The sequence below is a fragment of the Artibeus jamaicensis genome, unplaced genomic scaffold, assembly GCF_021234435.1.
Source record: "Artibeus jamaicensis isolate MK-2021 breed Jamaican fruit bat unplaced genomic scaffold, CSHL_Jam_final scaffold_847, whole genome shotgun sequence".
In the NCBI taxonomy this organism is placed as follows: domain Eukaryota; kingdom Metazoa; phylum Chordata; class Mammalia; order Chiroptera; family Phyllostomidae; genus Artibeus; species Artibeus jamaicensis.
In genome coordinates, this window is record NW_026522057.1 from 31,353,379 (window position 1) to 31,367,034 (window position 13,656).

Consider the following 13,656-nt stretch of genomic DNA (forward strand, 5'->3'; position numbering starts at 1 on the left):
CAAGAGACCAGACCTGCAGCCTACGTTTCCGGCAAGCTCACCGGAAGCTGCCGCTGTTGGGTCTGCGTTTGCGTAGTGAGTGAGCGCGAGCAGAGCTCGCCTGCTGTTTGGGCCCTGGGTTTGGTCCCGCGACGTTGTGCGTGGCGTGTCCAGGGAACGTAGAGGCCACGGGGCCTGGGAGTGAGCCAGCGCAGGATGCCCGAGATCAGGGTCACACCCCTAGGTGAGTGGGGAGCGCTGGGCGGGCCCCGGGGTTGGGTCCTGGTCGCTATTGTGCTGTATCTCCGGTTTTCCTAACAGCGACCTGAGGCGAGATCGCCTGCAGCGGGCTCTGGGTGCCGCCGCCACCACGTTTTCGTCTCTTAGTACGTGGACCGAGGCTGCAGTCGTTTGCCCCCATCCCGCCCGGCCTCTGCTTCCTCCCCCTTCCTTCCTTCCCCCTCCTCGTGTCTCGCGCCAGGGTCCCCTGCAGCCTCCCACCCACCCGGCCTGGCCGTCCGACCTCAGCTAAGCCCGCGGTTTCCCTGATCTTTGCAACGTTAAAAAAAAATAGGTCTGCTCTTGGGAAAAACACACACGTGCAACTTTTAAAAGGCTGAACAGTCCAGAACAGTTTGAGGAAGGAAAGATCACTCAGAATCCAGGGTCCCAGAAACAACGTGGTTGCCGGTTTGGCGGCCACCTTCTATTTCTCTGGGAGTTTTTCCTGCACACACCCCCTGCGCTGTTCCGGCTCCTGCCTCCTCACAGGGCTGTGTGTTGGGAGCATCTTCCCATCCAGGTGCCCCACGCATCTTCCTGTCCCTCCTCTTGGTGAGAGCTTTTCTCCAAAAGCTCACCCGCCCCTAAGTGGGAACGCTGAGCTGGTGACAGCTGCCTTACACCGCGAACGCCCCTGCCCTTGCTGGGTCAGAGCCCACATCCCACCCCACCTTACAGTTGTCATGCCCAGGGCCTGTCATGTTTCTCGGCACAGGCTTCCCTCTGGCTGCTGTGGCCCCTGGGGCCGCTGTAGCACCCAACTCTCCTTCCAGCCCTTTTCTCCATTTGGCTTTTTTTCCAACACGTACTTTTCTTAAACAGTCTTTGTTCCTGCTCCCATTACCCAGGTCTGCCCCTGGGTGCACCCGCAGGGTCGCCCAGCCTCAGCACCACCGAAGCAGGACTCCTCCGCTGTCTCCCTTTGCCAGTTTCTGCTTTGCGGGCTTCCTGGTCACCTGGGCCAGTTACAGAGAGTCTCCTAAATCACTTTGGCCACAGGGCCTTTGCGCACCTGCCTCCCCGCTGCCATCCCTCTCCACCCTGCTTGGAAGCCCTAAGCCCGTCACGGTCGTGGGTGTTTCTCTGTCCCCTTCGTGTGCCTCCCTGGCACTCATCTCTAGCTGGTGCACTCAGTGTGTCTTGCCTGCACAGTTGTCATCTGCTTCCTTGTCCTGGAACATGGGCTCCTGCAGACAGGGTGCCTCCTTGGCCTACTCCTGAGCCCGGGCCCTCCTGTCTGCCCTGGAGTCTGACCCGCACGTCTCCAGCCCAGCTCGAGCCACCGTCTTTGCTGCCTGAGGTTGTGGTGGTTTCTGCTGGGGGTAGGCGGCCAGTGCCTAAGAGCTGGGTTCAGGGATCCAGAAGGCTGCCCCTGGCCCCACGCTTAGGAACCATGTGCGTGGCGGGGATTGTTCTCTTAACTTATGTGGCTTCACATCCTTCGTGTCGACTTTAAAAAAGGCCTACCCTGGCTGGTGTGGCTCTGTGGACTGAGTGCCGGCCTGTGAACCAAAGGGTTACCAGTTCGATTCCCAGTCAGGGCACAGGCCTGGGTTGCAGACCAGGTTTCCAGTAGGGGGTTCGTGAGAAGCAGCCGCACTGATGTTTCTCTTCCTCTTGTTCTCCCTCCTTCTCTCTCTAAAAATAGATCAAGTCCTAAAAAAAGGGGGGGTGGCCCTCCTTTGCCCACACACCTGGAGACCTCTGAGCTGGTTTGGCTCCAGAACTGGAGGCACCACAGGGAGGCACGTGCTGGTGGGGACAGGAGCAGGCCCGTGGGAGACCGCGAGGCCGCCACTTGTGGCTGGGCTGCCTGGGGCAGAGCTCTCGGCAGCCTTCTGCCATCGTCGTGCGCAGCAGGCTTCTCGAGGACCAGCCCCCATCCCACTCTGGGTGTGGCCTGGTCACCCTGGCCTGTGTGGTGCCAGCAGAGGGTCAGGTGGCTGGCAAGGGGAGGCTCAGAGGGTTCAAGGTGGGAAGCAGGCCATTTGTTGTCATCCGGCAGGCCAAGGAGACCCCAGGTGGCCGTAGGAGGTGGCCAGGTCGGGCCCTTCTGGGGCTGCAGCAGCTGGACACTGTGGCAGTCAGGAATGTGACTGAAACTTGGGTCCGGGTCTGTCACTGTAGTTGGTCATTGCTGGGCAGCTGGGGCATGTTTCCCCTGAAGCCACATGGGGCGCCTTGGTGGCACCACAAGGAGGTGCCTGCCACCTCTTGGGGGGGGTAGGTTCTGGGGGAGGAGTCCCACAGCCCTGACATGACCCACCCCCGGGTCTCGGTGGGGGGGCACGGAGTGCCAGACTGCCTCTGTTGGTGCTGGAACTACAGTCCAGCACCCAGTCCTCAGCCCTGGGTCTTGGAGGGCATGGGCAGGTCACGGCAGGTGGGCTGCGACCTTCTTCCGTCTGACCTTGGTGCCAGAGGCACAGCGGGGCAGGGCACTCAGGCCGTGGACTCAGCACTTCGTTCCTCTGCATTTCCTTTCCCGGCTGCTTGTGGAGGTGGCGACGTCCTTGCCTCCCGTGGTATCACACAGCAGCCACGGGCTTGCTTCCAGCCCACTGAGGGGTCTGCGGGGCCAGGGGCCTAGAATGCCCAGTGGGGGCCTGGGGCAAGCAGCTGGGCCTTGGCCTTGAGGGTGGGGTATGGGGGAGGGGTGGAGGGTGTGGCAGCACCTCACTTGCTGTCCCTGCAGGGGCCGGCCAGGACGTGGGCCGCAGCTGCATCCTGGTCTCCATCGGGGGCAAGAACGTCATGCTGGACTGCGGGATGCACATGGGCTTCAACGATGACGTGAGCCTGTGGGGGGGCTGCCCGGAGGCACCCGGGGGGCAGGGGGCCGTCACCCAGCCTGCTCCACATGGAGGACGCAGGACTCAGAGCCTCTGGCTCCCACCTGTGGAATGGGGCTGGGCTGGGCGCGTGGGCAGGGTGGGGTGTCGGTGGGCCCGGCAGCGCGGCATTCCTGGGGACCACCGACCCTCACGTGACAGGCGGGGTGCCCTGCAAGGGGGGGCCTGTATGGAGGGGCTCGTGGGGGTCTGCAGGGTTATGTGGGCCAGGCTGGGCTGGGTTACTGGTTCTGGCTTCGGACCCCCTCCTGTGCCCTCGGGGCTGCCAGCAGTCAGCAGACCCGGGGCAGCCCCCAGACGAGGTAGCTGGCGTGCTGGCTGTCCCTCCCATCTCCTGGGGACCCGGGCAGCCACCGCGCCCTGATGCTCTCTCTCGACTTCTCAGAGGCGCTTCCCTGACTTCTCCTACATCACGCGCAACGGCCGGCTGACCGACTTCCTGGACTGCGTCATAATCAGGTGAGCCCGGTCCCAGGGCTGCAGGTGCCAGCGCTGCGCCAGCTGAAGCCACCCGGCCTCCGGGACCTTCCGGAGCCTGGGAGAGCGGCGCAGGGCTTGTGGAAGCTGCAGGCCGCGGGCGTCACTGGCCCGGGCTCTGTTCCCAGTTGCCTTTGTGGCTCGCCCCGCCCCTCACCGGTGCCATGCTGGACCTTTGTGTGTGTTCGCAGGTGTGCAGTGCTGACCTTTGGGGGGGCTGCAGTGCCACCTGTGGGGGAGGGGCGGGGAGCGCTTTGCCCGCCACGTCCGGAATGAGAGCCCAGGTTCCTCAGGCAGGTCAGGCTGTGTCTTGTCTCTAGATGGCAGGCTATGTGGGCCTGTCTGCGGCAATGACCGCCCCCACCTTCCGCCAGTCCTTGGTCGCCAAAGGCCTTCCCAGAAGGCCCTGCACATCCTGCCCCTGGCGCCCAGGTCCCCCCACCTGGCCGGATGGCCCCTTCACCCCCTTGGGCCCCACTGCCAGTCATAGGCTGTGCGGGGACCCAGCCCTCACAACCCCGGCCTGCGTGACCACAACAGCCTCCTGCAGGCGCCCCAGCTGCAGCTGCCGTGTGCTGTGGCCCCCCCCTCAGCTGCTGAGGCTGCCTTGGCCCCACCCCTTCTAAGACGAGGGCTCGGCCCCATCTCTCTGTCAGCTGTGGGCGACACGGAACCGCTGAGCCCACTGCCCAGCGCCGCTCCAGGCCTCGTCCCGCTCCGGTCCACGTGCCATGGGGTCTTCCCAGCCACCCACCAAAGATGGCGACCCTGGCACACTGTCCCTGTAGCTGCTTTCTGTGTCTTCAAGGAGCATGTCACCCATCTGATACTCATTTAAATGTCCACTTGCTTCTTGCTAAACCAGGTGTTTAGGCTGGGAGGGCCAGGAAGACAGCCGTTTCCGTCTGTCTGCTCAGTCCTCAGTGCAGCGAGGGGGCCACGGAGCATTCAGTGGGCGGGCGGGCAGGCGGTGAGGCCCAAATCACGTGCTGGCGTGGAGGGGCCGGGCCGGCGCAGCGGCTGGCTGACCGTGCTGCGCCCCCAGCCACTTCCACCTGGACCACTGCGGGGCGCTGCCCTACTTCAGCGAGATGGTGGGCTACGACGGGCCCGTCTACATGACGCACCCCACCCAGGCCATCTGCCCCATCCTGCTGGAGGACTACCGCAAGATCGCCGTGGACAAGAAGGGCGAGGCCAACTTCTTCACCTCCCAGATGATCAAGGACTGCATGAAGAAGGTGGTGGCCGTCCACCTCCACCAGACCGTGCAGGTCAGGCCCCCGAGTGTGGTGCTGTGCTTGCCGGGGCGGCGGAGACTGGGTGCTGCTGCTGGGCTGCGGGTCCGGCCCGTCTGGGTGAGGCTGTGTGCGGGTCGGGGAGGGGGCAGGGGCCGCTGGGTGACCTGCGTCGGAGACGGGGGTCCGTCTGTGGGTGCCGCGAGTGGTCAGGTGCCTGCACGTCTGGGTCGTCTCGTCCTGGTCACGTCTCCTGTCGGTGTGACTCGCTTGCTCGTCGTCCTGGGGCTCTTCCTCCCGCTGGCGCTCGACCCCACTCCCACCTGCCCCACCTCAGCCAGGTGTGCACGGGCGGCCTGTGGGGTCAGGGCTCCGAGCCCGGCCTGGTTCCCTGTCCTCTGGACTCCGAGTTTCACCGGGTCACTGGGCCTTGGCTGTCTCCGTTCGCTTCCCGTAACTGTCCTGCTCCTTGAAAAGTTCTGTTTCTCACCCTGACCTGTGCGGCTCAGTGGACTCCCGGCAGGTCACACACCTGGGCCGGAGGCCAGGTCCCTAGTCGGGGGGTGTGAGGGCAACCTACAGGTGTTTCTTTCCCTCTCACTCTCTGTCCCCCGCTCTAAAGATAAATTATGAAAGTCTCTTAGGAATTCTAGAATTCTCCTTTTGCTTGGCTAGGAACAATGTGCTCTGTGCTTGTCAGAGTGGTGGAGACCACCAGCCGCATCTGCGACCCCAGAAATCTGAGGTGCAGGCTCCCAGTGTTTGCAGCCCCTTCAGGGCACTGCCCCCACAGCCCCGTCCGAGACACAGGCTGATGTTTCTGTGTTGATTCCCCCGGTCGCCGTGAGCCGGGCAGGGCAGGGCTGCGCCGGTGTCCCTCTCCACTCCTGCTGCCGCCGACTGCCAGATCCCCACTTCTCGTCTGGGGCAGTTCACCTTCCGCCTGAGAACGCCAGCCTGGATCTGCTGGAGCTGAACGTCAGTTTACCCTTGTCTGCCACCAGGCTAGCTCCGCCCCCTGCCCCCCCCCCCCCGGCCTTTTCCATTAGATGCAGCGTCCGAGGTTGGCAGTGACTCCCTCTCAACGCTCTGAGTACACCTGAGAGGGTGTCTGGGCCCCCGCGGCGGTCGGGCCCGGGAGCTGCAGCGGCCGTCTCTCACCAGGCTCCAGTCCCACAGCCTGGGGCTCTCAGCAGAGCCAGGCGTTGGCTCCCCTGAGCCTCCGCCATCCTGTCCTTCTGTGCTTTGTCCTGCACCGGCTTTTCAGGTCATTGCCATTTCCCGGTTGTGTTTCACGTGCCGTCAGTGTTCTCCGTTGAATTCTTAATTCAGGGTATTATAGTTCATGGTTTTAGGACTTCCACTCTTTGAAAATAGTTGCTGGTTGTTTGCCTGCATCCTTCACCCTGTGGCTTCTCACCTGCGTGGGGGTGCTGTTCACGTGACCGCCCCGCATCCGTCCCTCCAGGCTGCTGTCTATCTCATGCTGAGTTGCTTCTGCTTGAAAACCGAATGTCATCTGACAGATGAGGGGATGAGGAGGGACTTGGAATGATGTCATCTACCTGTGTCCTCCCCCTCGCCAGGTGGATGAGGAACTGCAGATCAAGGCCTACTACGCAGGCCACGTGTTGGGGGCCGCCATGTTCCAGATCAAAGTGGGCTCGGAGTCGGTGGTCTACACAGTGAGTGGGGCCCTTGGGCGCTGGAGTGGGGACCAGAGGCACCTTCCTGGGTGGGGACCAGAGGCACCTTCCCTAACACTGCTCCTCCGCAGGGCGATTACAACATGACCCCGGACCGACACCTGGGGTGAGTTGGAGGGGTGTTGGCTGGCTCCGTCCTGCAGAGCCCCGCCCCTGCCCCAGAGTGCACTGACCTTTCCGGGTGTGTCAGGGGCCTGAGCACCGACCCTGCGTCCCCTGTGGGAGGCAGAGCCTCAGCCTCGTCTGCCCTCGAGTGCTGCCTGGGCTGTGCAGGGTGGCTGCGGCGGGGCCCATCCCGGAAAGCCTCCCTGCTGTGTGCTCTGCCCACAGCACCGTGCCCTGGGCCCACTCTGTTCCAGGGCCGCTTGGATTGACAAGTGCCGGCCCACCCTGCTGATCACAGAGTCCACGTACGCGACGACCATCCGAGACTCCAAGCGTTGCCGAGAGCGGGACTTCCTGAAGAAGGTCCATGAGACTGTGGAGCGTGGCGGGAAGGTACCAATGGGGCCAGAGGGGGGCTGTGGGCCATGCAGGCGGGGTGCAGGGAGGGGGCTTGCTGAGCCTTGGGAAGAGGAGCACTCTCTGGCCCTGCTGGGTGCTGACTCCCCTTGTGTCTCAGGTCCCAGCACACAGCTGGCTGGAGCGCCCACCAGGGTTCCACCTGGGTAGACTGAGGCTGGAGGCAGGAGTGGAGACGGAGCGGGTGTAGGGCCTCCAGCTCTGGGGGAGGCCTGGCTGAGACCTCTCAGTGGACTGGCCTGTGGCCATAAGAGCTGCCACAAGGCTGGTCTTCACAGCAGCTGCTGCCTGAGAAGGTGGCCACTGGGCACAGCTGCCACCTGCTGTTCAGATGTGGGCTTGACCTGGGGGGCAGTGTGGCCAGGGGCTCCCCCCACAGCAGCCTCGGACTCCCGCCCTGCAGGTGCTGATCCCCGTGTTCGCACTGGGCCGCGCTCAGGAGCTCTGCATTCTGCTGGAGACCTTCTGGTAGGTGTGACTGGGGCGGCTTCCGGGAGCTCTGCCTGAGTGGGCAGGAGAGACTGGGGTGCCCAGTGGCCATGCGGGCACCACTTGGGCCTGGGGGCCTGTGATGGTACACGGGCACCGTCCTCTGTACACGTCAGCTGCACGGCATACAGGAGAAAGCAGGCCGAGGGCCCTGGCCTCAATCTGGGCCGCAGGCGTGGGGAGGACCCAGCCAGGCCCGCCCCACGGCTCCTCCACGGCGGCCCCCGCACCGTCCACAGGGAACGCATGAACCTGAAGGCCCCCATCTACTTCTCCACCGGGCTGACGGAGAAGGCCAATCACTACTACAAGCTCTTCATCACCTGGACCAACCAGAAGATCCGGAAGACCTTCGTCCAGAGGAACATGTTCGAGTTCAAGCACATCAAGGCCTTCGACCGAGCCTTTGCCGACAATCCGGGTCCAATGGTGAGGCCCTGGCAGGGAGGGGAGGGCTCGGCTGTCTGCGCTGGCTGCAGCCCAGGTGCGCCTCCGAGGGCGGGGCCCAGGCCAGTGCCTGGTGTCCGCATGCGCGTTCTTCCCTCATGTCTGGGGAGTGTTCAGTGTCCCGTCCCCCGTGCCCCCACACACAGGGTGGGAGGGGGCGCGGCGGGTGCGGCAGAAGACTCGGAAGGCAGGGAGGGGCTGGGCCTGCTGTGAGCCTGGTGCTCCCAGGTGTGGCCAGGGGGTGGACTGCCCTGACCCCCAACCGCGCCCCCTGCACCGCCTGCCAGGTTGTGTTTGCCACCCCGGGGATGCTGCACGCCGGGCAGTCCCTGCAGATCTTCCGGAAGTGGGCAGGGAATGAGAAGAACATGGTGAGGGTGCGGGTCCCGGAACAACTCTTTGGAGGGCCTGTGAGGTTGGGCGGAGGTTGGGCGCAGGGGCTCCCTGGCCTGGGGACGCTGTGGCTGTCAGGAGAGCACCCCGTGATTCAGCTGGCGTCGGACCCAGGCAGTCGGACCATCTCTCTGTTCCTGCCAGTTGGTACCAGTCAGGGCTCCCTCCTAGGCAGGGGGCACAATACTCAGGCCTGGGCCTTCGGGGGAACGGGAAGGGGCCTCATCCCAGCATTCGGAGGAGCAGAGAGGGGAGGTCGGGTGTCCCACGAGGAAGCCCTGGGGCAGGGGGTGGAAGCCACGCAAGTGGCCACCAGCTCTGTCCCTTTCTGCCCTGCAGGTCATCATGCCCGGCTACTGCGTCCAGGGCACCGTGGGCCACAAGATCCTCAGTGGGCAGCGCAAGCTGGAGATGGAGGGGCGGCAGGTGGTGAGTGCCACCCTCCCCCAGCCCCTCTGGGCTCCTCAGCCCCTCTCGGGTGGGTAGTGATGGCCCCTGTGCACTGTGCCGCCACAGCTGGAGGTCCGGATGCAGGTGGAGTACATGTCCTTCAGCGCCCATGCGGATGCCAAGGGCATCATGCAGCTGGTGGGCCAGGCGGAGCCCGAGAGCGTGCTGCTGGTACACGGCGAGGCCAAGAAGATGGAGTTCCTGAAGCAGAAGATCGAGCAGGAGTTCCGTAGGCAGCCCAGGCGGCAGGGGGTGGGGCTGGTGCAGGGCTGGGGGGAGAGGGCCCTCCCATGGGGTCAGCGAGGCAGGGCCGGTAGCCCTGCTGACACCATCTGTCTCTTGGCCCAGGGGTCAGCTGCTACATGCCAGCCAACGGCGAGACAGTGACGCTGCCCACGAGTCCCAGCATCCCTGTGGGCATCTCCCTGGGGCTGCTGAAGCGGGAGATGGCACAGGGTACGAGAGGTGGGGCCCGGTGGGGCTGGGCAGCCCCCTCTGACCGCTCTGACCCCGGCTCCTCTCTGAAGGGCTGCTCCCTGATGCCAAAAAGCCCCGGCTCCTGCATGGCACCCTCATCATGAAGGACAGCGTGAGTGTGTGCGGTCTCGGGGGTGGGGGTGGGGCCCCCACACTCCCTGACCGGTCCCTGCCCTGCCCTGCAGAACTTCCGGCTGGTGTCCTCAGAGCAGGCCCTCAAGGAGCTGGGCCTGGCCGAGCACCAGCTGCGCTTCACCTGCCGTGTGCACCTGCACGACACACGGAAGGAGCAGGAGACCGCCGTGCGCGTCTACAGCCACCTGAAGGGGTGGGTGCTGTCCCTTTCCGGCCCTTGGGGTGGGTGCAGTGGGGCCCGAGGTGGGGCTCACCACGTGTCCCTGCAGCCTCCTCAAGGACCACTGCGTGCAGCACCTCCCTGACGGGTCAGTGACTGTGGAGTCCATCCTCATCCAGGCTGCTGCTCACTCAGAGGACCCAGGCACCAAGGTGCTGCTTGTCTCATGGACCTACCAGGTGTGTGGCCGGACCCAGGGCCTGTAGCCGACAGTGGCCGGGATGAGTGGGGTCACCCCTTCACCCTGGGCTGCCTGGGTGGGGGAGGGTGGGGAGGGTGGGGCAACAGCCTCTGTGTCAGTGCAGGATGAAGAGCTGGGCAGCTACCTCACGTCCCTGCTCAAGAAGGGTCTGCCCCCAGCCACCAGCGGAGGCAGCTGATGGCAGCGGCCGCGCAGCCAGAGGACCAGTCTTGTACTCTAGGACGCAGTCTGTGCCCCGGTCATCCCTCTGTACATGTGCAGCCCCAGCTGGCCATGGCCTTCATCTGTGGGGACACCACCAGTGTCACATGCCTGCCAAGTGGCCAGTTTGGGCGGAAAAAATAAATAACCCCTGGAGGCCTCTTCACATTTTATTTCTACTCCTGGGCTGGGATGTTCACCTCCAGTGAAGATGGAACCCAAGGCTGCTTGCGTGCTCCCACCTGTCCCTGCACCTGCCCCGGCTTCACACACAGGGCATGGGGTGTGCAGAGCTGGGCAGGGTCCAGTGGCCTAGCCTAGTGAGCCAGGCATGCCCTGACCGTGGCTGGGCAGCTGGGGGTCATCTCTGGCTTTAGTGCCATGGGCCCTGCAGAACACGAGGCCGGAAGTTTTGGGGCTGCTGGAAGCAGGACCTATAGATAGGTTCCTGAGGGCAGGGGGTCCCTGCTCACTTTCAGGGCCCCACTGTCTGCCCCTTTGGGAACTTGGGGGATATGGGCCTGAGGGACACAGGCACCTCACCCCAGGCCACCTGCCTTTGGGCCATTGGTCTCTGGCCTGAAGTCTTCCTGCTGGGCACAGGCTGGACTCCCAGCTCCTAGAATGACAGGTGAGGGCTGTGACGCCAGGGCCGCCAAGGGTTCTCCAGCAAGGACCCAGCCTGGAGTGGAGGTCCATCAGAGGGTACAAGCAGGGGCCTTCCCGGGCCACCTCTCCTCTCCACAGTCCTCAAGGTCCCTGTATAGCACCGACTTCAGGAACAAGCCATGGGCTGGGGCCACACGTGTCTGGTGCCTTCCCAGGGGGTCCCGGCTCTCAAGAATCACTTTCACCTGAGCAGGTGTCAAAGTCCCCAGCCCCACGGCCACCAAGATCGCCGTCATCCTCCGCACCTGCAACCCAAGGCCAAGACTGCCACGGAGGCCCGAGTCTTCCCCCTGCTCCCCACCCCCGGGGGCCCAGAACAGAGCCCACCTGTCTGTACAGGAAAGACTGGCTTTCAAACTCCAGGCTCCAGAACTGTAACCTCCTGGGGATATGGGCACCTGTGACGTCCAGGCCATAGGGCAGCCCCAGCCCAGTTTGATCCCAAAGGAAAGGCAGGGCAGGGGGGCTGGGAAGAGTGTTGACTGGTGCCATCCCTCCCCTCCACACCAGGGCCTGCACCGACCAGCCCATCCTTTCAGGGAAACCAAACCACCATCGGGTGAGAGGGATAGACAGCAGGGCTTTCCTGGGGGTGGGGCTCTCAGGCTGAAAGGTCAAGGTCCTGGTACTGGGTCTGGGGCAGCTCATGCACTACACCCAAGCCTCCAGCCGAGCCCTGGTAAGGAGCCCAAGGCTGACTGTGCAGAAGTGCCTCCTCCCTTTAGTTTTGGCCCAAATTAGGAAGGTTCTAGAACAGGGTGTCAAACTCATTTTCACTGGGGGCCACATCATCCTCAAGGTTGCCTTCAAAGGACCAAAATAATTTTAGGACTGTATAAATGTAACTATTCCTTAACTGCTGAGGAGTTGAAATTACATTTGGCCCTTTGAAAGAAACCGTGAGGCTGATGTGGCCCCAATGAAAACGAGCTTGACGCCCTGCTCTAGAAGTCGGCAGCTGCCCTGTGGCTGGAACCACTGGTCCGCACGACCTTTTCAGTGGCTGCCAAGATCTGCCCAACAGGCAGGGAGCTCTGGGCAGAGAGGGGCAGCTTTCTCCATCCGCTGTTCCCCGGCTGGGGGAGGGCAACTGCAGGTTCGTGGGCACCGTCCAACTGCCCAGCGTCCCCCCAGCGTGTACCCAGGACGTGATGCCTCCGCCCTGCCCTCACCGGGGAAAGGTGCCTGAATCCAGCCCAGCCCCCCAGCCTCAGGACTGGCGTGTGGGCCGCCTCTCCTCACCTGCTCTCCTGGGGGAGGACAAAGGGGCTGGCTGGGCCAGGGGACACTGACGCTCGGCGCAGCGTGCGCACTGAGCTGGCGGACGGGCTGCCGGCCGACTGGAAGGCGCTGAAGTCGTGTGTCCCCAGGAGGTGGTGGGCCGCCTCCTGCATGGCAGCCACGTCCAAGCAGCTGCAGAGCCAGGCCAGTGGTGAGGGAGTGGCCAGCTTGGCGGCCCCGGCAAGCCCCAGCCGTCCCCTTCACTGTCACCCAGCCCACACTCACTCTGCCCGAAGTGCCCAGCATCGGTTCCGTTCAAACACAGGCAGCTGCTCGTACTGGGGGCAGCCAGTGGCCAGGCGATACAGGTAAGTCCTGGATGTGGCGGAGTGGCGGGCATGGAAGTCACTGGGCACACGGAAGGCCTTCAGGACACTGGAATCAAAGTAGGGCCACCAGAGGAATGACCCCCCCTTGGTATCTCACCTACTGACCCCCCAAAAGTGCTGCACAGACACCAAGTCCTTCCTGACCTTCGCCTCCAGGGGGTTAGAGAAGAGGGTGCTCACCGGATGGCAGGATGCCTCAGGTGGGTGTTGAGGGCCTGCGTCAGGACCTCAGGAGAGAAGGGTAGCTGGCCTGAGCGGCGCTGGACGTCCAGGTGCGCCGCGTTGCTCAGGGCGTGGACCCCAGCATCCGTGCGGCTGGAGATGGTGAACTTCACTGGCAGGACAGATTTCAGCCCCTCCGCAGCCTCCTGCGGGGACAGAGCCGCTGGGGGCGGGGTGGGCAGCGTGGGGCCAAGAGCCCGCGCTCCCACAGGCGCGGGGCTCCCATTTGCCCCTCCCGGGGCTTGCCCTCCTCCATCCCAGGCGACGGGCCGGCGGAGCTCACCTCCAAGTAGTTCTGGACCCCGGTGGCACGCTGGGCGCCCCTGACGGCCGCGACCCCGCTGTGGGCAGAGGCGGGCACAGATCAGTGGGCGGATACCGCCCCTCCCTGGCCCCACCCAATGCGGCCAACGGGGCCATTTATCCCTGTGGTCCAGGTCCAAGGCCGGACGGGCGGATCCCGCCCTTCCCTCAAGCGCCAGCTGCCCTTGGGGACCAGTTCCCATGCTTCCCGAGGCACCGCACTGTGCGTAGGGGTCGCAAGCACGAAAAGAGGTCCGGGGGACATACTTAAAATCAGTGCCCAAGTACTGGAAATACACGAGGTAGCGCGCCCGCACCGAACCCGCAGCCAGGCCGGAGCCCATGGCCAGGCTGAACAGAACACTGGAGCACCTAGTGGAGCCGGAGACCTCACGTGGGCCCTGCGCGCGCACGCAGCTGGCCACGCCCCCGTTGCTCCCGCGTCTGCGCCTTTGCGTTAACCACGCCCCTACAGCCCTCCACTTCCCACCCCTTGTCGCCGAGGGCGGGGGCAACGAAGGCGGGGTCAGACTTAGGGAGTGGGTGCAAAGTGCTAGCCACTGCGGGAAGCGTAGGCACGATTCGAACAGCGGCGTCCCGGGAGACGCTCTCACAACCGCGCCTGACCTGCACGCCCCATCGTGCTTGCACTCATTCGCCCATCTACACACCCACTCACTCGCTCCGCATCCTGGCGGATCGTGTCCTACGGCCATGTTCCGGCATAGAAGGTTTTGCAAACGCCCCTAATTGCGCAACGGTTGGATGGCCAGAGAGGGCGG

At 64.2% G+C, this 13,656-nt stretch overlaps 2 protein-coding genes across 7 annotated transcripts; one reads left to right on the top strand and one right to left on the bottom strand.

The window, feature by feature from the left end:
- The first annotated feature begins 46 nt into the window (after positions 1-46).
- INTS11 (integrator complex subunit 11) lies at positions 47-10,279 on the top strand. Of its 2 annotated transcripts, none has more exons than XM_053660545.1 (17): positions 47-223; positions 2,957-3,054; positions 3,499-3,572; positions 4,636-4,864; positions 6,415-6,513; positions 6,606-6,640; positions 6,894-7,032; positions 7,460-7,524; positions 7,785-7,974; positions 8,280-8,363; positions 8,725-8,814; positions 8,902-9,064; positions 9,184-9,291; positions 9,363-9,424; positions 9,498-9,640; positions 9,717-9,846; positions 9,968-10,279. In XM_053660545.1, exons 1-17 carry the CDS (start codon positions 196-198, stop codon positions 10,277-10,279), a joined length of 2,049 nt encoding a protein of 682 aa, XP_053516520.1. In that variant the 5' UTR covers positions 47-195. The 2 variants fall into 2 exon arrangements, with proteins under 2 accessions (XP_053516520.1, XP_053516522.1); XM_053660547.1 differs by having other exon boundaries at positions 9,973-10,243.
- Positions 10,280-10,382: 103 nt separating this feature from the next.
- PUSL1 (pseudouridine synthase like 1) lies at positions 10,383-13,628 on the bottom strand. Of its 5 annotated transcripts, none has more exons than XM_037146887.2 (7): positions 13,142-13,268; positions 12,855-12,912; positions 12,530-12,717; positions 12,246-12,395; positions 11,982-12,152; positions 11,067-11,121; positions 10,446-10,689 (listed from the first exon to the last, which is right to left on the bottom strand). In XM_037146887.2, the coding sequence occupies exons 1-7, from the start codon at positions 13,216-13,218 to the stop codon at positions 10,546-10,548; spliced, it is 843 nt and encodes a 280-aa protein (XP_037002782.2). In that variant the 5' UTR covers positions 13,219-13,268; the 3' UTR covers positions 10,446-10,545. The 5 variants fall into 5 exon arrangements, with proteins under 5 accessions (XP_053516523.1, XP_037002779.2, XP_037002782.2 ...); XM_037146885.2 differs by having other exon boundaries at positions 10,596-10,984; XM_053660548.1 differs by lacking the exons at positions 11,067-11,121; positions 13,142-13,268 and adding an exon at positions 13,554-13,628 and having other exon boundaries at positions 10,383-10,689.
- Between the last annotated feature and the right edge of the window lie 28 nt (positions 13,629-13,656).

Bases quoted from the DNA above. Each gene is read 5' to 3' on its own strand.
- INTS11 (XM_053660545.1), top strand. From the start codon at position 196: ATGCCCGAGATCAGGGTCACACCCCTAG. The intron at 3,055-3,498 runs GTGAGCCTGTGG...TCGACTTCTCAG, and splicing joins ACATGGGCTTCAACGATGAC to AGGCGCTTCCCTGACTTCTC. The intron at 9,641-9,716 runs GTGGGTGCTGTC...GTGTCCCTGCAG, and splicing joins GTCTACAGCCACCTGAAGGG to CCTCCTCAAGGACCACTGCG.
- PUSL1 (XM_037146884.2), bottom strand. From the start codon at position 13,218: ATGGGCTCCGGCCTGGCTGCGGGTTCGGTGCGGGCGCGCTACCTCGTG. The intron at 12,396-12,529 runs GTGAGCACCCTC...CTTTGATTCCAG, and splicing joins CTGAGGCATCCTGCCATCCG to TGTCCTGAAGGCCTTCCGTG. The intron at 10,690-11,981 runs GTGAGGAGAGGC...CTGTCATTCTAG, and splicing joins GTCCTCCCCCAGGAGAGCAG to GAGCTGGGAGTCCAGCCTGT.